We start from the raw sequence: 21,809 nt of genomic DNA, 5'->3' as shown, positions 1-21,809 counted from the left end.
ATATATTATATGTATATATCTATAGATAAACATATTTCCCCTCGCATCGACACCTTGTCGGTACATCCAAGAATGCACAAGTCTTCAAGGGGCACACATTATGGCACAAAATGGCACATTCTATGTGCCATTTCAATGGCCATTTTGATGAGCCCGGGCCCGGTGCAGGCCCGACAATCCATCGAAGACATGAACGTTATCGACAAGTGTTGGCGGGCAAACCCTAATTGGCGATCGTGTCGACAAGAATTGGCGACGTGCTCCGTTGGGTTCGCCGGGAAGATGACAAACAACACGGGACCGGACGTGACAATGTACACGGTCACGGACCCGAGCGATGATGCGTTGAACCCGAAGCCCGGAACGCTTAGATTCGCGATGACCCGTTTGAAAGGCAAAGTTTGGATCGATTTTGAAAGGGATATGGAGATCATGCTTGTGAGACCTCTTCTTGTTAAGAGCCACACCACCATTGATGGTAGAGGGGCCGAGGTTCACATTGCCAAGGGCGCCTGCCTTTTACTTCGAAGGGTACGTGTCGCAATTTGCAAATATATATATATATATATATATATATGGGATGAGATTCCCGGCCCTCTATATCGTACGCAATTTTTACACGCTAACAAAAAATGATATATATATATATATATACATGGACGAAATTATGTGGGGCTTGGGTGTCACCAACCTAGTCCAAAAAATACCAAAAATATGATTTTATTTTTTTTAAAGTTTAAAAACTAATAAAATTATATATTTTTAATAATTTGCCACTTCAATTTCTTAGTTTTTATTTTTGTGTGTGTGAAAAATAATAAATTTTATACTTCTTCTGTGCGCTTCTAAAGTTATATATACATTTTGCGTCATTGTATTTAATATTAAAAATATCTATATATTTGCATATTTTTTTTTTTACAAACGTCCATCTATTAGTATTATAAGACATTTAATGAAAATATTTTTGCAATTTTTTTTTTAATTTTAACTATATTTTGATATAATAATTAATATTAAAAAATCAAGACACAAAAAAAATAAATGAGACATTGGAGCCATACGGAGGTAGTATAATTTTATTAATTCTTCTTTAATATTTAATATTTTTTTAGTAAAAAATAATAAAATTTATATAGTTATAATAAAAATTGCAATTCCTAATACATTAGTGTGTTTACATGTGAAGTTTTGGTTTTGAATTTTGATTTTGAATAATAAAATTTTGAATTGAAATAGTAGTTGTTTGATGTGATATAAATATGTGTTGATGTGATGCTTTGAATGTAAAATTTTAGTGTAATAAGATAAATAAAAAATGAGTGTTTGATTTAATACTTTTGGAAAAAAAAAAGTTAAAAATAGTAAAATCGGAAACCAATCACAAGTAATACTTTTGTCCTTTTTTTTTTTTCTTTACCCCGGTGTACCAAAGAGAAAAAAAAAAATCGAATTGATAAAAATGAATCAATATTTTTTGCCTCAAAACTCAAAGGCTAATTCCGTCACTGTATATATACTGTATGTATATACACACAGTTGTATTAGAGGAGACGTAAGAGACTGAGAAGCAAGGGGGCCGACGATCCCCTCCCGTATATACTACACGGCATGCATGCGATCATTGTACATGTAATAATTAACGTAACAATTTGTATGCAAGACCTAACTAATTCGATCGAATCGATCAGGTGAGCGATGTGATAATCCACGGGCTAAAGATCCACGATTGCAAGGCCCAGCCGGCGGGCGAGGCGATGGGCCCGGACGGCCAGATCGTGCGGCTAGGCCCAGTCGACGGGGACGCCATCCGAATGGTGACATCCTCAAGAATTTGGATCGATCACAACACATTGTACGATTGCGAGGACGGGTTGATTGACGTCACGAGAGGCTCCACGGACATCACCATTTCTAACAACTGGTTCAGGTTCCAAAACAAGGTTATGCTGTTAGGACACAACGACGGGTTCCGGAGGGACACGGGGATGAAGGTCACCGTAGTCTTCAACCACTTCGGCCCTCAATGCCGGCAGCGAATGCCGAGGATTCGATTCGGATACGCACATGTTGTCAACAATTTGTACCTCGGATGGGGCTTATACGCCATGGGAGGGAGCATGGACCCGAGCATAAAGAGCGAGGCTAACTTGTTTATTGCGCGCGGAGAAAGAAAAGAGGTACGTCGCAACTATATTATTTCTGTTTATCTCGTTACTAATTTTGACAAAGTTAATAAATTAGTACTCCCTTTCGTTCAATAGAGTTGTCTTGTTTTTTCATTTTTGTCTGTTCCAAAATAATTGTGTTATTTCTTTATTTAGTATTGGTGGTCCACATTTTATAATCAAATTATTTTTACTTTTCCAAATTACCCTTAATTATTACTCTAACCTCTACTTTTTAAAATCATTCAAAAAGTAAAGGTAGCCTTTTACTTTCTACTTTATATCCACTTTCAATTAAATACTGTTATTTCTTAATTCTCGTACTCACTCCCACTAAGACATCTTTTCTGAAAAGGATGAAGTATTTAATTATTATCATTCGTTCAAAGCTTGTTTACAACCAATGTCACTGGCTATCACATTCCCTTTTCTCTTTTTTTTTTTCATTTACTTTAATTTCTAATTAATTTTTCAAAAATACCTTCAACTACTACCTATCATTTTTTCAATAATTTTTTTTTTAAAAAAAAAATTTGTATTAGACTCAAATATACTAATTTTAATGGACGGAAAGAGTATTACAGACTAATTATAGTGTTGAATGGACAAATCAACACAATTCTGATTTTCCCATTTAGTATACGTAAAATATAGAAATAACTCAATTTTTTGTTTAACACAACACATACTCACTTAACAATCTATCCATTTTTTTTTATTTTGGTATGTCTCATAACAAAGTATCAATTTCATTTTTTTATTAATTGTACTATCTACCTAACATTACAAATACCCTTCTAATTTACGATATATTACACAAATGTCATTACTTTTATATCATACAATACTAATAGGGTTAATTTAGTATTTTTACCTTTATTTCTACTTTATCCCAATATAATACTAATATTTCTAAAATTCCGTGCAAAAAACAAATAGATATATAGATATGAGACGGAGGGAGTATTATATTAAATAAAAGTATGTAATAGTGCAGTATGAATATATCTTATGTGTTGCAACCAATTATAGATTGTGTTGTATTTGATTATGACATTTGTTATGCGTTGCATTTATATTATGTTAATATAGAACGAGCAATACATGTCATAAACAAAGACAATATATAGCATAATATATTGTTGGTTTTAGCACACGAATTTCATTCATACAGTACAATTACATATTTTTATTTAACGCTCTTTGTGTCATTTGTATTTATATCGATTGTGTGCCGTCTGTTCCTTAACTATGTATTGTTCATCTCTATAGCATGTGTTATTTGTTCATGTAATTATTTGTATTATATTAATATAAAACATAGAATATGTTATAGTAATAAACAACACAATTCATGCAATACAATTATCCATATTTTTATTGAATACTGAGATTTGAATAGTAAAAATTTTGAATTTGAATAGTTGTATGATGTGATATAAATAGGTGTTGACGTGATGTTTTGAATGTAAAATTGATTTTTAGTATAATATAAAAAATAAAAAATATGTGTTTGATTTAATATTTTTGGAAAGAAATAATGTGATGAATAGTGGATTTAAAATTCAATCCTCCAAACAAACAAGATTAAATTTTTCTTTTTTTTTCGAACATTGTTGCAGATCATGTGGAACATGTGCTTGACGTGCAATTTCCGATCGGTAAACGATGTGTTTGAAAACGGGGCATTGTTTACAGATTCGTCAGATGTGGATACCGGAATGAAGCCCGAGTACGGACCTCACCAGGTATTTGAAGTCGCCGACGGGAAGACCGTTAGGGCGCTCACCAAGTCTTCCGGCGCGTTGAAATGTCCTAAAACATCGCCATCCCTGTGCTGAATTGACTATCAATTAGCTTATGACAAATCGAACTGTGATGTCTTGTCATTTTGTCAATTATTGGACTTGAAATTTGAATCGAAATGCATGAAAATGTATGGATACTTTTCTTTTTGTCTAAATATGTCAATTATTTTTGCCTAAATATGTCAATTTTATATACTGACGTAAGATGAGACGATCATTTAAATCATCTAAGATATTACTCCTCCGTCCCAGATACTATGTCTACGTTGCCGTTTCTGTCCGTCCCACATACCATGTCATTTTCCTTTTTTGGAAAATGATTACTATAACTTTAATCTCATTTTAAATTTTAATTTTTTTTTTCAATTTTAATTAAACTTATTAGTTATTTTAATCTTAATTTATAATTATTTATATTGTAGAATAATTATTTTTACTAATATATTCTTAATTATCTACTAATTACACCCCTCCTAAAATACGGTGTCTACGGTGTAGCAGACACGGGATCCGGAAGTGAGGGAGTATCATTTTAACATGTTGTAACAATATAACTCCATCTCATGATGTCATTCATTGTAATTGAAATATATACAAATGGATATTTTAGCAATTTTACTATAACTCTCCGCCGCTATTTCATTTAAAAAAATAAAACTATAAATTTATGAAGAGTGCGTGTGTTCTTTTATAATTATTTAATTTATATTAAAAGATTTGCTGTTGTATTTATTCAATATATATATTTAAAATATTACTTTTTATCATAAAATATAACATTAAAATATATATTTAAACAAAAATTTAAATAAAAAATTATTTCAAATCAACTTTAAATAACAATCGAATAAATTCAAATATCTTACTCCATCTGTCTCACATACCATGTCCACGTTGCCGTTTCTACCCGTCTTATATACCATGTCACTTTCTTTTTTTTTTTAAATAATTACACACTTTAATCTCATTTTAAACTTTTTAATTTTTTTTTAAAAATTTTAATTAAACTATCTTAATCTTAATTTATAATTATTTATATTATATGATAATTATTTTCACTAATACATTCTTAATTATCTACTAATTACACTCCTCCTAAAATACCGTCTACAGTGTAGCAAACACAGTATGTGGTATGGGACGAAGTTAGTATTAAACACCACTCAATGCATGCATATTTTTTTTTTCAATTTAAAGCGATGTATCTAAAATTAATATTTTAATTATTTTTAAAACAATCTTACTTTTTATTAGTATTATTTTTTAAATTATATATTAAATATGTATTTTATTTTATTTTATTTTATTTGTGTTTTGGTGTTTTGTGGATAAAAAATGAAATACATTATCATATGGAGTAAATTTTAAATTATCTCTTTAATTTGCTAATTTTAATTAAAAAATTGATGTAATATATTTTAAATAAAACATAGATCTTAACTTTAATATTTAAAATAATTATACTATTATATATAAAATCAAATAAGTACATTCAAATTTTAAAATTTCCTTAAAATTCTCAACAACATTAGAATTACATTAAGGATAAATGTGGTCCACACATTCTTAAATATTATGAGATGAGATATAAACACATAGATCAGATAAGTAATTTATCGATATTAATATCAGTTTATTTATTTATTTTTTATTATTATTAAAAAGACCAAATAACCTAGATACACACTTCCTCGTACAATTCTTTTTATAACGTGAACTCGACAAAATCAGACTGTCGTATTGTCTATTTATACCTATGCACCGTTGTTTGTTTCTTTTATTATCGAAATTTTAAATTTTTACTATTTTTTATCTTCTAAAGAAAATACATCATGTTTAATTAAATTCAAACCAAAATTTTCCAAACCAAATCAAAAGTCAAATATTTCTCAAATCAAAAGAAGACAAATACTTCTCTTTCTGTGGTTGACTTCAGGTATCGTACATATGTATATTCATCGCATTTATTTCTTTTGGTGCAATATTTCGATGACATCATCATCTACACATAGGGTGTGTCTGTTTGGGGTTTGAATTTTGAGTTGGGATTTGAATAGTAAAAATTTTAAATTTGAATAGTTGTATGATATGATATAAATAGGTATTGATGTGATCTTTTGAATGTAAAATTGATTTTTAGTATAATATAAAAAATAAAAAATAGGTGTTTGATTTGATGTTTTTGAGGGGAAAATTTTGGATGAATAATAAGATTTTAACAAACAATTGAATTATTGGAGTATTGTTGTATACAATTTTATTATGTGGTTTTTAAACCCTAGGGTGTGTTCGGTGTGAATTTTGCTTTTGGGATTTGAACAATAAAAATTTTGAATTAGAAATAGCTATAGAATAGGATATTAATAGGTGTTTATGTAAAAATAAAAATTAGATGTTTGATTTGATTATTTAATGTACTCTCGAATCAAGGTTAAAAATCTCACACAAGAACACGTGTTTTTATTTGTTTGTTATTATTATTTTGACCCTTGTGTTTATTATTTGTTAGGTGATCTCATGGCAAGCGAAGGCGAAAACATGAAAAACCGGGTTAGTAAAAAAATTTTAGATTCAATTTTATCAATCGTTTTTAAATTTTTGTTTGGAGGTTTAGATTTTGAATTGAGATTTGAATAGTAAATATTTTGAAGGTGAATAGTTGTACGACGTGATATAAATAGAAGTTTTAAAAAAAATTAGATTCAATTTTATCAATTGTTTTTAAATTCATTGTCTGTTTGTTTTGGGGTTTGGATTTTGAATTGAGATTTGATCAATAAATATTTCGAATGTGAATAGTTGTATGATGTGATATAATACTGTAAAATTGATTTTTCCCTTGTTTTAGAAGTAGATTTGCTCATTCGATTCCAATAAGTTGCTAGTTTTCAAATCGGCAAAATCTGAATAGAACTTTTAACAATTTGATTTATGTTTCAATTTCTTGCAAATTTTTTTTTTTTTAAAAAAAACATAAAATTATCAAACCTGCGTCTAGTGATGGCAGCCGGTGGTTGGATAAGGGTGTGCTTTAAATTGAGATTTATTTCCTACGATTTGATGAAATCATTTTTTTTCATAAATTATTTTTAATTAAAAATATTGCATAATTAATTTTATTTATCTATATCTCACTAATTTTATTTTATTTTATTTTTTTTAAAAAAATCAAAATACTAATTATAAATCAATTTATTTTTGTCAAAATTCTTAATAAGAAGCTTTTATAGTGATGAAGAATCAGCTGTTATATATATATATATATATATATATATATACACATAGAGCTAATGATTTGGAGGATCGAAAAAACAAAATCTTCTGTTTCTTGGAAGTTCTTTTGGAAGATCCATCATCCTGCAGAACATTACCTCCAATTACCATTTCACATAAAATAACAAAACCTGAAATCTACAGGAGACAAACCAAGAACACTCTTAGATTCAATTTTATTTGGTAGTTTATAAATCATTTTCTGTCTACTAATTGATTGTCTCTTTGATTTGTTAGATGATCACCACAGCAAGCAAAAACGAAAATTTAGATTAAACTTTATTTGATGGTATCAACACTTGATCGTGTTCATGATTATATGTAGGAGATGAGCATGGCAATCAATCGAATCGAAAATGAAGAGCGTAACGGTAACAATGGAGGAGACACCGCTAGCACGACGCGGGTGGAATTAAAGGCAGGTCAATGGAGTTCCGAAGAAGACGAGGTCTTAAAAAGGTACGTCGAACAATATGGTGAAAGAAACTGGAAAGACGTTCATGAAAAAATGGGACTTGCCCGATGTGGAAAGAGTTGTCGTCTAAGGTGGATAAATCATCTGAAACCCGGCCTCAAGAAAACTCCCTTCACCAAAGATGAAGAGGAGTTTATAATTCAATTCCACGCCATGTACGGAAATAGTTGGGCTCAAATGGCTAGCCATGTAAGTAATTTTCACCTTCTTGTTATTTTTTGAATTTGTTTTATTCAACTGATATATTATTACTCAAATCTATGTTCACTTTAATCGAAGGAAAAGTAACTATTATTATTTATTTTTATTAAATTTCGTGTCGCACGACTTAAAGAGAATTACCTTTTTTTTTTTTGTGCAGCTGAAAGGGCGAACAGATAACGAGATCAAGAATTTCTGGAACACAAGGGCTAAAAAGTTACTAAAACAAGGAAAACCAACTTACCCACCCGAGATGAAAATAAATTGGGGTAACGGTAAAAAAAACGACGGTGCCAGCACGAGCACAAACACCGCTGGTGCCTATAGAAAATCAGGGACGTGGAATAATTGGGAATTGGAAATTCCCGAATTTAAGTGTTATGAATACAACACGAAGCCGTCAATCTTCCCTCTCGTCAACTCGGGTGTCAATGGCAATGCTAATGCTAATGTCGATTTCAATCCATATCCGAACTTGATCGAATTTCAACCACCGCCCATGGCTTCGTTGTCGGGTTCGGATTATTCGTCGGGTAAATGTTCTACTTCTACTTGTCACCCCCGAAACGATCCTAGGGAGATGGATTGGTGTTCGGATCAAGCTCAAAATCTAATGAAATTCGATCCAAATTGGAATGGAAATGGGAATTATATAGATGATGGTGAAGACTACGTATTGGGAACTACTTTGACTGATGAAGATGTAGCTGAATGGAATATTTTATTCAACAAATATGATCAAGAAGATAGAGTTGCTGAGAATGCAGTAACTACAATGGACGACAATGACGATGTTCTACTACCACGCTTTCCTCGAGAAGCATCTCCATCTCTGCAGCTGCCGCCGTCACCAGTGCCGCCGCAATCGTCATCGGACCTCCTACAGCTGCTGCCGCTGCCGCAATCGTCATCTTTCTTGCTATCGTCATTGCTGTCGGCAGCTTCTCCATCTCTGCAGCCGCCGCAGTCATTGGTGCCACTGCGATCGTCGTCGAACCTCCTACAGCCGCCGCCGCAATCGTCGTCTTTCTTGCCATCGTCGTTGCTGTCAGCGGATTCTCCATCTCTGCAGCCGCCGCAGTCATTGGTGCCACTGCGATCGTCGTCGAACCTCCTACAGCCGCCGCCGCAATCGTCGTCTTTCTTGCCATCGTCGTTGCTGTCAGCGGATTCTCCATCTCTGCAGCCGCCGCAGTCATTGGTGCCGCTGCGATCGTCGTCAAACCTCCTACAGCCGCCGCTGCAATCGTCGTCTTTCTTGCCATCGTCGTTGCTGTCCGCGGCTTCTCCATCTCTGCAGCCGCCGCAGTCATTGGTGCCGCAGCGATCGTCGTCGAACCTCCTACAGCCGCCGCCGCAATCGTCGTCTTTCTTGCCATCGTCGTTGTTGTCGGCGGCTTCTCCATCTCTGCAGCCGCCGCAGTCATTGGTGCCGCAGCGATCGTCGTCGAACCTCCTACAGCAGCCGCCGCAATCGTCATCTTTCTTGCCATCGTCGTCGCTGCCGCCGCCGCCGCCGCAAACGCCATTCTTTGTGGAAGAAGCATTGCCATCATTGTCTCTTCTGCATCATCGATCATCTTCAATGGTCTTCAATCCCAATTCAGGTACCTCGTTTGATTTGAGTTATGATTTTTAATGTTTTGTGTTTTTTTTGGTTTTTTTGGTTTTTTTTTAACATTTTTTTATTTTTATTTGAAGGATGTAATGTGATGAACAATCCATTAATGTCCAACAATGGCGCTCCCTTCTCTCGGCCAAATGAGATGTACCCGACGATGATGGCGGCGACAGATCCAAATGCCAACCCTTATATGTCATCGTGGGGGAAAAAATTGTAGAGTGTGTTCTTGCGAGGATTTGGATTTTGTGTTTAAAATTAAAAAGTAGTTGTTATAAAAAAAGAAAAAAGAATTTTTTATTTTTTATTTTTTACTTTTTTATGCACTATTGCAAATTCTGACTTTTTTGTTTGTTGTTAGAGAATTATATAATTTTTTTTTGTTTACAATAATATGCATATGTTTGATGATTTTGATTTGTAGTTAAATATTGATTAGATGAAATTTACTTAATTATATATATTTATGATAATATATATTTAATACGGATATATATTGTATGATACTCAGTAACTATATTAATTAAAAATATATATCGTATAAAAAGAACATATTCTTTCTTTTTTTTTTTTTTTTTCTTTCCGTAATTCTTTTTATTTATCAAAATATGAATAAAAAAATGAATTAAAAAAAATTAAGAAAAAAAAAATATATATATATATATATATATAAAAATACAATAATGTTTAACATGAGAAATCAATTCTTTAAACCAACATGGTTATGGTGAGCGTTTTGATTATCTTGCACTTGAATATGGGGATGTTATCATTACGGCCCGTGTTCATGCTCAACCAGCCATGTTTTTTCGATACCAAAATTATAATTATGATATTGAATTTGACAAAAATGATTTTTGATTAATACTCTTGCAGGACAGACAGAACAATCAGAATCTACAGCTCAGTTGAGATTCTCGGACTATATATATATCCCCTAGTCGAAAGAATCCACCCAAGTCAAGATAAAACCCCACCACACAGTATAAATCAATCTCTTTCTCTAATTCCCGGTTGATTTTCCGAAATGGCTGATTCTAATAAGATGGTGTCCGTGGAGGAGGCCCTGGAGATAATACTTAGGGTTGCGCAAAGGCTGCCGCCGGTGACTGTGCCGCTGCACCAGGCGTTGGGCAAAGTCTTAGCACAAGACGTGGTTGCTCCCGATCCTCTTCCGCCGTATCCTGCGTCTATTAAGGTCACAGTTCAGTTTTTAATTTTGGAATTTCAACGCTCTCTGTGCATTTGATTGAGCTAATAGTGGAGTTTCTTTGAAAAAGAGTTTTTGTTGTGTTTTTTTTTTTGTTCTGGCGGAGTTGGTGTTCGAGTGTTTGTTTTTATTGGAGAAGTGAAAGATGAGTTTATGTTGGGCGATAGATTTGGGGTTTAGGTTTTAGCTGGCATTACATTATTGAAAAGTATACTGTTGCATTGATTTTTTGGTTTATGGGTTTACGAAGGGTTTCAGGATTCATTTCGTTTTGCTGGGATTTTTAATTCAATGAATAAATGCCATTTCCCTGATAATATGATTTAGAGTTTCCGCGTGTTATGGTCAGATGGTTTCATTGGTGTCATTATTGTATTCTTATGTTGTCTAGGATGGTTATGCTGTGGTTGCTTCAGATGGTCCTGGTGAGTATCCTGTTGTTACCGAGGCACGAGCAGGGGATGATGCTATCGACATCATGTTGACCCCTGGAACAGTTGCGTATGTCACAACAGGAGGTGAGTGCTCCGGTGCTTAAGAATCTTTGTTTTGTGTTTAGCATTTTCGTGTCTGATATCGCTGGACAATGGGCTCTTCCTGAGTTTTGGAAGTTCAGAATTTAGTCTGTCAAATCTTGCCTAGGAATTTTCTTTCATTTCATTAGAGTTAGGAAACAATAGACCTGCTAAGTGCTAAGTTCGAAAGGGACTAAAATGTGTGCCAAAATGGCCAATGCCAAGCAAGATTGTGAAGTTGCAATTGATGTATTTCCTCACCAGCATAAAAAGTTCTCCCGGAGAGCTGACCATTGTATATCTCATTTAGCATGTCTTTTATTAGCGAAACAATGTCTCATGTTATAGTAATGACCTTAGTAGTATCGCCATCAAAATTAAATGTGAATCTTCAACCAGAATGATGTTGAATATTTGCTAATTTAGCTCCAAGCATCGTTGCTTTTTCACAACGTTCAGTAGGTGCACAGCAGAAAGTGTATTCTCTCTTAAGTTTGTAATGACCAATCAAAGGCATAATATACCCAAACACAATGTGGCTTCACAGATTCGTTCATTGTAGGTTATTTTTAAAAGCTGTGAACATTCTTTGGACTATTAAACTAACTTGACATGTCCAATTCACACAATTCTCAGGACCAATACCTGATGGAGCGGATGCTGTTGTGCAAGTAGAAGATACAGCGATAGTAGAGAGTGAATCTTCTGATCAGAAGCGAGTGCGGATATTGAAACAGGTCTCAAAGGGACTTGATATTAGACCAGTGGTATGAGAATTTTCATTTTACTACAGAATTCAATTAGTTAAACTTCTACTATGACTGCCCCCAACTTGATAATCATGGTTGTCTGATTGATGCATTATAATGTTTCTGTTGGAAGTGCCTGGCATTGGAAATATATTGCTGGCATCTTTTCTCTTGAATATAATTGATTGCATGAAGAATTTCCATGTTGCTAGTTTAGAGTAAATCTTCCTGAGGAAATTCTGTTTCTTCTGTTAGAATTCTTCAGTGATACTTTCTGCTAAAACTCTCAAGTAGTTTCTTCCCCATTTTAAGCTCTAATTGCATATATATGCAACACACAGATTTTTTATGAATTCATTTGGTTCTGTTGAATCTTGCTGTCTGATATTTTAAGTTTTTTTTTTTAATTTTGGATGTAACATTCGTACTAGGAAAACCCATAAAACATGTGTTGAATACCAATGAATACATTATTATGATTGATCTTTGTAATTTTGTTTCATATATTGTTGCTGCTATAGTGCCATCCCTGTCTTCTATATTTGTTATTACACGTTGGAATTCCATGGGCATGTGTTCCAGGGGTATGATATTGCCAAAGGTGATGTAGTTTTGTACTCTGGAGAGCGTATAGGCCCTGCAGAAATTGGTCTACTTGCTACAGCGGGTGTATTTTCTGTGAAGGTATTCCTGTTTGAGATCTGATCACGTCTGTTTCTCTTCCTATTTTCCTTTTATATCAGTCAATCGTCAGATTTTGTGTTGCAGAGTGGAAGGAGCTTCTTAAATACTTATTGACAATACTGAATTACAGGTGCATCCCACCCCGAAAATTGCAGTACTTTCCACTGGTGATGAACTAGTTGAGCCAACCACTAAGTCTTTGAATCGTGGTCAGGTAGTGGAGATATATCAATGACGTCCATCATTCATAGCTCATTACTAGGTTACATGTTTGCAGATAGTGGAAGATGGACATAATAATGTGCAAATTCACCAATCTTAATTGAATAATTCAACTGTATATATAGTTTACACTGAATAATATCATTCATAACGATAAAATTATGTATTGGGATGGGGAACATGGAGATCTTGGGATAGACCTGAGCAATTGACCCTAGCATATTTTCCTTAGATTCATCTTTTTGTATTTTACTTCTTTTCCCTTGCTAGTGGCTGTTCCGCTAATTCGTCAGATTATCTCTAAGCTTGAGCTTATGTTTGTATTCAAAATAGCGATTTATACGAATTACGTAAACTGCAGCCTTCCTATTAAGGTGTGTTTTTTTTCTGCAGATTAGGGACTCCAACCGCTCCATGATCCTCGCAGCAGCAGTTCAATACCATTGTGAAGTTCTTGACCTTGGTATAGCTCATGATGATGAAAAAGAAATTGAGGATGTTTTGGATAAGGCATTTTCAAGTGGCATAGACATCCTGTTAACTTCTGGAGGAGTTTCAATGGGAGACAGGGATTTTGTTAAGCCTTTGCTTGGAAAGAAAGGAAGATTATATTTTCACAAGGTATCGTCAGCAACGATTTTCTTACTAGTTCTGCCTCTAATGTGAATTATTGTAGGTGTGAGGTCCTGGAGGTGACTTGTCTTTCTTCATAGCCTTTTACTGAAAATATTTTTTCCTTTTTTCATGATTTTCCATTCAGGTTTGGATGAAACCTGGAAAACCTCTTACATTTGCTGAGGTTCCATCGGGATCAACTGGGGCAAGGGCAGATAAGAAGGTTCTTGCATTTGGTTTGCCAGGAAACCCAGTTAGCTGCCTAGTTTGTTTCAACCTCTTTCTGGTTCCTACAATTCGACATCTCTCTGGATGGAAACAACCTCACCTTCCAAGGTTTCTGGGAGTTGTATATCTTTCTTTTTTTGGTTTTAATATTGTTAAATTTTCCTCAGTTTTCTATGTTCTTACTGTTATATGTCAGCTTATTATTCTCTCTTACTATACATATCTATGTTGGTAGAGTGCATGCTCGGCTTAAGCAATCAATTAAGGCAGATCCCATCCGTCCAGAGTTTCATCGTTCTGCTCTCAAGTGGGAAGCCAGTGCGGATAATTCAGGGTGAGGATCTTCTCATGCTTCATCATTTTTGTTTTCCTGCTTATCTAATCTCTCTCTCAACTCAAATGTTCTGTTATATTCAAGGAAATGTGATCTTTTTAAGTGCCATGAGTTAAACCTTTGCATTAATAGGTTCCTAGTTACCCCTAGTCTAATTTTGTTGAAAGGCATGGTGTAGTTATATTTGCCCCTCAATGAGTGTCAGATTTGTTGCTGAGAGCACTGGCAACCAAATTAGCAGTCGACTATTGAGTATGAAGTCAGCAAATGCGTTGTTGGAACTGCCTCCTACAGGCAGCTTGATTCCTGCTGGAACTACTGTGGTGGCAATTGTCATTTCTGATATAATTGGTTTTGATGGAAGTGGCAACTTGTCATCATTGAGAGCAATCAGTAAGACACAAAGAAGCTACAGTGGAAACACCGATGCAGACATTCATAACAATCCAGAGTATAGAGTGGCTATTCTTACAGTGAGCGATACAGTTTCATCAGGAGGTGGACCTGATCGAAGGTACTTCTCATCCTATAATCTATGTCTTTTGAGAAGTATGATGTTATGATCCTTTATCGTATTTTGTCACAATATGATTATGTGCTACTGTAAGTTGGATTTACTCTTTGCATCTGTACTAACCCACTCTTATCTCCTGTCTAAATTACCCCATTTCAGATTATGTCTCATTCCCCTCGTCTTTCTCCTATTTTAGTTATACATGGGCATTTCCCTTTGTCATTTCCTTGTTTTGGCTGAAGAAAGATGTTTTAGTTAGAACTTCATAATGAAGCTTGGAAAATCTTGATTTGCATCCTGACTTAATTGACTCTGGCTCAATTTTCTGGAATAAGAGTGTGGAGGTCATAGTTTGAGAACAATTTGATCAACAATATATTGGAACTATCTGTGGAGACTTAGATTCTACTATTGAAATAATCCATCTGCAACCTGTAGGCCAAGTATTATTTTTATGAAAAGGCAATAAATTGCACTGGATTAGAAATGGTTGCATCATGATACATCTTTCTGGATCATCATTCCTGAAAGGTCACTTTATTGATGCTAGAAAAAGTGCATAGTTGATATAACTCCATGTGAAAGAGCAACATGGATTCACTGAAAACTTTGCAACAAATCTAGTATATTGAATGACATTGTGGCTGTGTTTAACCTGATTTCTCTGAGATTCAGTTATTTAACCTTAAGTTGGAAAATGTTCATGGGAACCATTTTATATTGTATGTTAAGCTGGGAAGTTGTCTTTGAATTTTTTGTTGCATTTTAAGAAGTGATGTAACTGTCACCAACATCTTAAACTTCTACCCTACGGTTCTTTGCCTTTGTTTGGCTTCCAGTATTCTTGTAGTTTTTCAGTAGTAATGAACTGCTGTTCTCCCCCAAAACCATTTGTATATCTAGTAATGAGTTGCATAATTTTGCAGTGGCCCACGGGCCGTATCTGTTGTGAATTCATCATCAGAAAAACTAGGTGGGGCAAAAGTTGTTGCAACAGAAGTTGTTCCAGACGATATTCCAAAAATTAAGGAAGTGCTGGAGAGATGGAGCGATGTTGATAAAATAGATCTTATTCTTACTCTTGGTGAGTTATTTTTTAAAACACCTAATGTCTTTACTCTATGCATTGTCTAAAGTTAAACATAGCCCCAAACTTTTGATTTATGAATGTAAAGGGTTTTTGAGGCAAGCCATTAAAGAGTTTATTAGCTCATTGAATATATTTTGAGAAAAGAATAGTTAAAGGGGCTTATAACATGATAAAAGATGTGCTTTTTGGAGCTTATAATAAGATATTGTTATAGTATATACTATTGCGTACACATATGTATACAAACATTGTGTTCAAATATAATTAACAAGCATCAGAGAACAATATGCTGTTGTTTTTCTGAACTAGTGGAAATGAAACAGGTGGCACCGGATTTACCCCTAGAGATGTCACTCCTGAAGCAACAAAACAAGTGATACACAAGGAGACACCTGGTCTACTTTATGTTATGATGCAAGAGAGTTTGAAGGTATTTTTAAAAGTTTTCTTTTGTGGCCACTTATTTATCCTTGTGCTTATGTTGTTTTATGTTATTTGGTGTACATACAAAAGACAGAATTCAAAACATGTCTTCTGGATACTTAACCTGAATTAGTTATGATCATGTTAGCCTAGCAAGGAGTTTATAGTTTTTGTTTATGAGCCACTTTGTTTTTCTTGTAAAGACTTACACCTAGTTTTAACATGTAAATATGCTATTATCATATGGATAAACAAACAACACAATAACACTTTCACTCATTTGTGAGTTTTACACATCTCTCAAATTTAAGAGGGGAATGCTTTTTTCACCTGCAAGTACAGCCAAATTCCGTCCATAAATTTGACGATCGATGCTATATGAATGTGGCTGTAATGTTTTCACTTTTCTCTCTCTGAGAGAAATCTCTAATGGCCAATTAAACTGGCAAAGGTATCTTGGCCATGCTTTTAAGAGGCTCAAGATTATAGGAGTAGTTGTATTAAAGCTCAGTGAGACTGAAATTTGATATTAACTTTCATCATTCCTGTAAGTCTAGTTACCTAAAACAAAGTCTAGTTACCTGCTTAATCCTTGAGATTCAGAACTTTATTTGCCTCAATTTGAGGTGGAATCAACTGACATATCTTGATCGTTCAGGAAGACCATGTTCATTTCTGATTTTTCTTGAGAAAATTGATTTTTCTGCTGAGTAATCATATACATACATAATTATTTTATTTAAATTTATGAAAAGTTTGAATGAAAAAAAATGTTCATTCAGTCCTTTAAGCCTTATAAATGTATTCATAGTTAGTTTCTCTTTCTTCCTTTTTATTACATATATAGTTTATAAATAATGCAATCAAGGGTTCATATGTGAAGTAAATAAACTCAATGTGGACATGTTCCTTTGCATCACCAAGCTATGGCATATCAAATATTTCTTGTTTTTTTGGTAATTATTGAGGACCATGTAAACAGGTGACACCATTTGCAATGCTATCACGATCTGCTGCTGGAATACGAGGGTCAACCTTGGTAAGCCAATAGTGTCTGATAGTAATTTTTTGTTGCATATTTAAGTAATTCCTTATGAATGTTATTTGTTTGTTACCATGCAAAAGTGATAAAATAAAAAACACAGGCTCATCTTCTTATTCTTCCAATATATCATCTAATTATTATAATAGCTGATGAAGAATGCCAGAAAGTGGAAATATGCCTCTTTCATTTCGCTTAGTGTTGTGCAACCCAATTGCACAAACTCATCTCTCTCAAAATGATCTAACGTAAACAATATGATTTTTGTTGTCTATTGTAGGAGTATAATTGCTTTGTCACTAATTTTTCTTTGTGATCAGATCATTAACATGCCTGGAAACCCTAATGCTACTGCTGAATGTATGGAGGCTTTACTGCCTGCACTGAAGCATGCACTGAAACAAGTAAAAGGAGATAAGAGAGAGAAGCATCCTCGGCATGTCCCACATGCACAAGCAGGCCGTACAGACACCTGGGAACATAGCTATAAGTTGGCTGGCGGGGGTGCTGAGGAACCTGGTTGTTCTTGTTCCCATTAGTTGCTCCTTAGTAGAAAAGGTCCATAATTTACCCTACAAACGTCACTCAGAATGAAAGCTTTACTGCCTTTTAAAGGATTAAATAACATGTAGAAAGGCTTAAAATAAACCACAGTGCTACAAGATTTGTATAATGGATGTCTTTTCTGGAAAACGTATCAATTTTCCGTAAGGTAGAAGTAGATTCAATTTGTTTAGCTGAGTTTGTGTGTTTATTTCCGTCCTAGCAAAGTTACTTGTTACTTTTCTTTCTATGTGTATGTGCTTGCAGTATTTGTTTGAGCTTTGCTGCGCTGACCAACTGTTTCAGCAGAAGACAAGCAGAGAGGATCATTATGCATTGCCTAGCTCATTTTTCCCAGTTTGACATATAGTTGTAAAAATTTGTGCTTATGAGATCAGGGCAGATAAATAGTCTTATCTGCATGGTAGATTAGCAAGATATCATATCCATTGTTTATAAGTGTTAATTGTGGGATGTGACGCACCATTTGGATGAATTGTTGATGCCATGCACCACCTGTATCTGCACTCCCCAAGATTCCCAGACTCTTCTAAAGGCAAATGGACGGCAGCAACATTCAAGTATTTACGTACTTTTATTTCTCCTTTTTGGTCTGTCCAAGTTCACAGACTTTTTCTTTAAGTGATATTTGTAGTCTGTGATTATATTCTATGTGATGCTTCCATTCCATATCTGCAAGAGAAATGATGTTGCAACATTTTCTATTGATTGCAACAGTTCATAGCGTTCGTAGGGTTTTTCTTTTAATACGTACCAATTGATGTGGGCCATCTTTGTCTTTAGTTTTTCGTATAATTGCTTTTATGAAGATAAGATCAAGCTTGATATGTTCAAAATTATTTGGATCTGCATTTCACTTTCTATTACTTCACTCAATTTCATTGAACGAAATACATCAAGTAGACAGGTTTCTTGCAACTTACAAGTCCTTAATTCTATACTTTGTATTCAAGTACTTACCATATAGAAACATTAACTGAATGATTTTTTCTGCTGTGTTAAGGAATAGGCGACATGAATACTTGCTGCTTTATTTGATGTTTGACTGAAGATAGATATTCTTTGATGGCTAGGAAGCTGGAGAAACCCCTTTAAGGAAAGATGAAAGCATGAAAAGTGCCCTCTCAGGTTGGTAGCTTGGCACAAGATGTCCTGCACCTCTCACTGTCACGAAGGTCAGTCCTTTGTATACCACGACATAGCCTCCTACCTGTCGTTGTCCAAACTTAGGCATGTTATTTATATGGTCGTACTAGAGCTCGATTGATATAATTGATTTTGCTTTCTTCTATAGGAAATATTCAAGCGCATATAAGTGTGTTATGACATTTAACTGAAAAAAAAAAAAAAAAAAACCGAAAAAATGTAACTTCCTGTTTGAATACCTTTTGTTTCACAGCGAAATGTTAAACTATATTAGTTTGATTTGATGCCCAAAAACCCAAAAAAAGGAAAGTCAGGTTGAAAACTTTTTGAGTTTTTCGACACAAATTTAACTAGGGATTAGCATTCAAAGGATTTACCAGCATATGAACATGAAATCTACGAATTGATGATTATTGAGTTGCTCTAGCTTGTTCAATGTTGAACTAGGAAGAAAATTAAGCAACTTGTGTGTTTTGAGTCTAGGAGATTGATTCTGTGACTACCCTAAACTCACCTCATTATCATGGTACCATGCGTCCCAGGCAGCCTCGACTGGAAGCTTGAGGCTGTTGATTGCATACCTTGTGGATGTAACCGGAACATTTGCATCTATGTCACCACTGTAGGACCAAAACATAGTAAAACTAAGTGAATAATTTAAAAGTGACTGAGGGAAAATATATTATAAGTAAGAGATTGAATCATATTAGTCTTAGAGAAATAGAACACATGACAACAAGACATTAAGGTGTGTTTGTTTGGGGGTTTGGATTTTGAGTTGGGATTTGAATAGTAAAAATTTTGAATTTGAATAGAGTATGATGTGATATAAATAGGTGTTGATGTGATGTTTTGAATGTAAAATTGATTTTTAGTATAATATAAAAAATAAAAAATAGGTGTTTGATTTGATGTTTTTGGGGGGAAAAAAATAGGATGAATAGTAGAAATCTAATCCAATCCCCCAAACAAACACATCTTTAAGAGTACTTGAAAATACTTTACTTGCCTGTATAGCCACACTCGTGTGCCACTAGCCATGATATTCTTTATTGTGGGCAAAACATCACTTTGCCAATCTTTCCAGTAGAACCCTCTGCAGAAATCAAACACATTATATATTTGTCACAGCATGATTTTAGTCAAGATTTACACAACTCATTTTCTATTCAGAATTAAACTGTAGAAATAGTTTAGTTGATGTTCACTTGCCTGCAGTGACTCCAAGTTGTGGGCATCACATGTAAAGCCTTTTGTACTTCTGCGGTGTTCAAGTAGGAAGTGACGTATGCATCTGAGCAGGGATCGAAGAAAGTAACCTGCAAAAATGATTAGGGATCCATAAGGCTGCAATAATACAATAGTATCTGATTTAAGGTTGTTAGAGCTATTGTTTCAGGAACTTACTGAACCAGTGGAGCCATTCTTGAGCGCTGAATTCAGACAGATTGGTGCGTACATGTTATTTATATCAATATCACCCAGCTCTTTGGCAGAGGTCATTGCTGCACTGTAACATTGATCGGATGCAGTGTTGTTTTCAAAATTGCAGTACTTGAAGATGGCTGCATGCGTCTCATCAGAGTTCAATGCGTGTGACCATACATGGTCATAGTACCCAGTCCCCATTGATGTGTCGTCTACCAGCGCATTCCCTATCTAAAGATTTCGAAAGGTAAATTTGTTATACAAGCCTCACATACATCGCTCTGTTGGGGCTTAAAACTTAGCATCTTATTTCAACATACATACCGCAATGCCCTTTAGATTGATCACTGTTTGGCTAATCTTGTTTCTGAGCAGGATAGTGTTTGCCAACTGAGGCACATAGTGGCCGGCGTAGCTCTCCCCTGTGATGTAAAAATCCCGGGTTTTGTACTGTGGGAACCTCTCAAGCCAGTTGACCAGAAAAGTGTAGGCATCGTTGGCAGTACTTGTGTCGCCAGTGTTGTTGTAATCACTGGTTCTGTTTGAATATGAGAAGCCTACCCCAGCAGGCGACTCAAGGAAGATCACATTCGCCACTGCCCAATTCCAGGTATCAGTAACTTCCTATTACCAGTCCATAAGTTAATTTTTGTACTATCTATGTTTTTTACATTTTTCGAATGAACTCACCATTGTTCCACGCGTATGGATTCCGATACAGAGTTTTGCCATCGCTGTTGACTCTGAAAGGGCCCAACTCCTCCATGGCTCCATATCCAAATGATGAGCATCCTGGCCCTGCAAATCAGCCGTTTTATAGGTATCATAATGCCCACTAAGCTTAGTGATATCGAATACGTGAAAAGATTGAATCTTTACCTCCATTAAGCCACAGAAGCAGAGGATTGGTGGAAGAATTAACTGGAGACTCGACAAAGTAATAGAAGAGAGCCTTCCCAGCCTGTGGATCGACTGTAACATACCCTGCATACTGATCGAAATCCACATTGTCTGGGGCCCCTGGCAATGTGTCAATCTTGTCAGCAGCCATCAGTCCAGATTGGTCTGAAAGAAATTCATCAAACTCTTCCTTTTCTGCAGGTAATTCAGTATTGGTGGAATGAGTTGATCTCCTTGTCTTGAGATAGCGATGCAGGTAAGTCGCCTGGTCTGCACTGCAGAGGATCAAAAGACCGAAGGAAAGGGTTGTTACCAGAAACAAAGATGCAAGATTGTTCATCTTGTTATTCCTGCTGCTTGGACTGGTTTAGCTTACAATGGCTAGCCGATATACTGTATGTATATGTGTGTATATATATATATATATAGAGAGAGAGAGAGAGGAACATAGCCAACGGAACCGAAGGGGGACGGCAAAATGGATGGACATAGGTTGTCCTGTTGGGAGGGGGAACTTTGGGGATGTAAACTAACTAACATACTAACAGATGAAATGTGTGTGTGTAATAAATAGCTGTTGGTCTTGGTCTTAGACATGG

At 34.8% G+C, this 21,809-nt stretch overlaps 3 protein-coding genes across 11 annotated transcripts; 2 read left to right on the top strand and 1 right to left on the bottom strand.

The window, feature by feature from the left end:
- Positions 1-267: 267 nt before the first annotated feature.
- Positions 268-4,009, top strand: LOC127259477 (putative pectate lyase 17). Its single transcript, XM_051286841.1, has 3 exons — positions 268-531; positions 1,692-2,180; positions 3,791-4,009. The coding sequence occupies exons 1-3, from the start codon at positions 283-285 to the stop codon at positions 4,007-4,009; spliced, it is 957 nt and encodes a 318-aa protein (XP_051142798.1). The 5' UTR covers positions 268-282.
- A 6,317-nt stretch (positions 4,010-10,326) lies between these two features.
- On the top strand, positions 10,327-21,802 carry LOC127259256 (molybdopterin biosynthesis protein CNX1). 9 transcript variants are annotated; one of them, XM_051286456.1, is made up of 17 exons: positions 10,327-10,744; positions 11,148-11,274; positions 11,908-12,038; positions 12,603-12,704; positions 12,835-12,918; positions 13,320-13,547; positions 13,687-13,877; positions 14,005-14,103; positions 14,309-14,617; positions 15,544-15,701; positions 16,031-16,137; positions 17,113-17,169; positions 17,493-18,296; positions 18,810-18,911; positions 20,101-20,557; positions 20,686-20,920; positions 21,032-21,802. In XM_051286456.1, exons 1-13 carry the CDS (start codon positions 10,574-10,576, stop codon positions 17,709-17,711), a joined length of 1,983 nt encoding a protein of 660 aa, XP_051142413.1. In that variant the 5' UTR covers positions 10,327-10,573; the 3' UTR covers positions 17,712-18,296; positions 18,810-18,911; positions 20,101-20,557; positions 20,686-20,920; positions 21,032-21,802. The 9 variants fall into 9 exon arrangements, with proteins under 9 accessions (XP_051142413.1, XP_051142415.1, XP_051142414.1 ...); XM_051286458.1 differs by having other exon boundaries at positions 17,493-18,304; XM_051286457.1 differs by having other exon boundaries at positions 17,493-18,326.
- On the bottom strand, positions 18,798-21,550 carry LOC127259474 (serine carboxypeptidase 1-like). The gene is made up of 8 exons (XM_051286833.1): positions 21,190-21,550; positions 21,001-21,108; positions 20,635-20,906; positions 20,290-20,541; positions 20,095-20,201; positions 19,892-19,978; positions 19,397-19,502; positions 18,798-18,946 (listed from the first exon to the last, which is right to left on the bottom strand). Exons 1-8 carry the CDS (start codon positions 21,548-21,550, stop codon positions 18,806-18,808), a joined length of 1,434 nt encoding a protein of 477 aa, XP_051142790.1. The 3' UTR covers positions 18,798-18,805.
- Positions 21,803-21,809: the final 7 nt, after the last annotated feature.

Source organism: Andrographis paniculata, unplaced genomic scaffold (assembly GCF_009805555.1).
Source record: "Andrographis paniculata isolate CXL003 unplaced genomic scaffold, ASM980555v1 Contig60END, whole genome shotgun sequence".
NCBI classification, from domain to species: Eukaryota; Viridiplantae; Streptophyta; class Magnoliopsida; order Lamiales; family Acanthaceae; genus Andrographis; species Andrographis paniculata.
This window is presented reverse-complemented; position numbering and strand designations above follow the sequence as displayed.

Excerpts from the sequence above, each read along its gene's own strand:
- LOC127259474 (XM_051286833.1), bottom strand. The coding sequence starts at position 21,550 with ATGAACAATCTTGCATCTTTGTTTCTGGTAACAACCCTTTCCTTCGGT. Across the intron at positions 20,202-20,289 it reads AGAATGGCTCCACTGGTTCA|GTTACTTTCTTCGATCCCTG; the intron begins GTAAGTTCCTGA and ends TCATTTTTGCAG. Across the intron at positions 19,503-19,891 it reads ACACGAGTGTGGCTATACAG|TGGTGACATAGATGCAAATG; the intron begins GCAAGTAAAGTA and ends TTGGTCCTACAG.
- LOC127259477 (XM_051286841.1), top strand. The coding sequence starts at position 283 with ATGACAAACAACACGGGACCGGACGTGACAATGTACACGGTCACGGAC. Across the intron at positions 532-1,691 it reads CCTGCCTTTTACTTCGAAGG|GTGAGCGATGTGATAATCCA; the intron begins GTACGTGTCGCA and ends CGAATCGATCAG. Across the intron at positions 2,181-3,790 it reads CGCGCGGAGAAAGAAAAGAG|ATCATGTGGAACATGTGCTT; the intron begins GTACGTCGCAAC and ends ACATTGTTGCAG.
- LOC127259256 (XM_051286456.1), top strand. The coding sequence starts at position 10,574 with ATGGCTGATTCTAATAAGATGGTGTCCGTGGAGGAGGCCCTGGAGATA. Across the intron at positions 12,039-12,602 it reads GACTTGATATTAGACCAGTG|GGGTATGATATTGCCAAAGG; the intron begins GTATGAGAATTT and ends CATGTGTTCCAG. Across the intron at positions 13,548-13,686 it reads GAAGATTATATTTTCACAAG|GTTTGGATGAAACCTGGAAA; the intron begins GTATCGTCAGCA and ends TTTTCCATTCAG.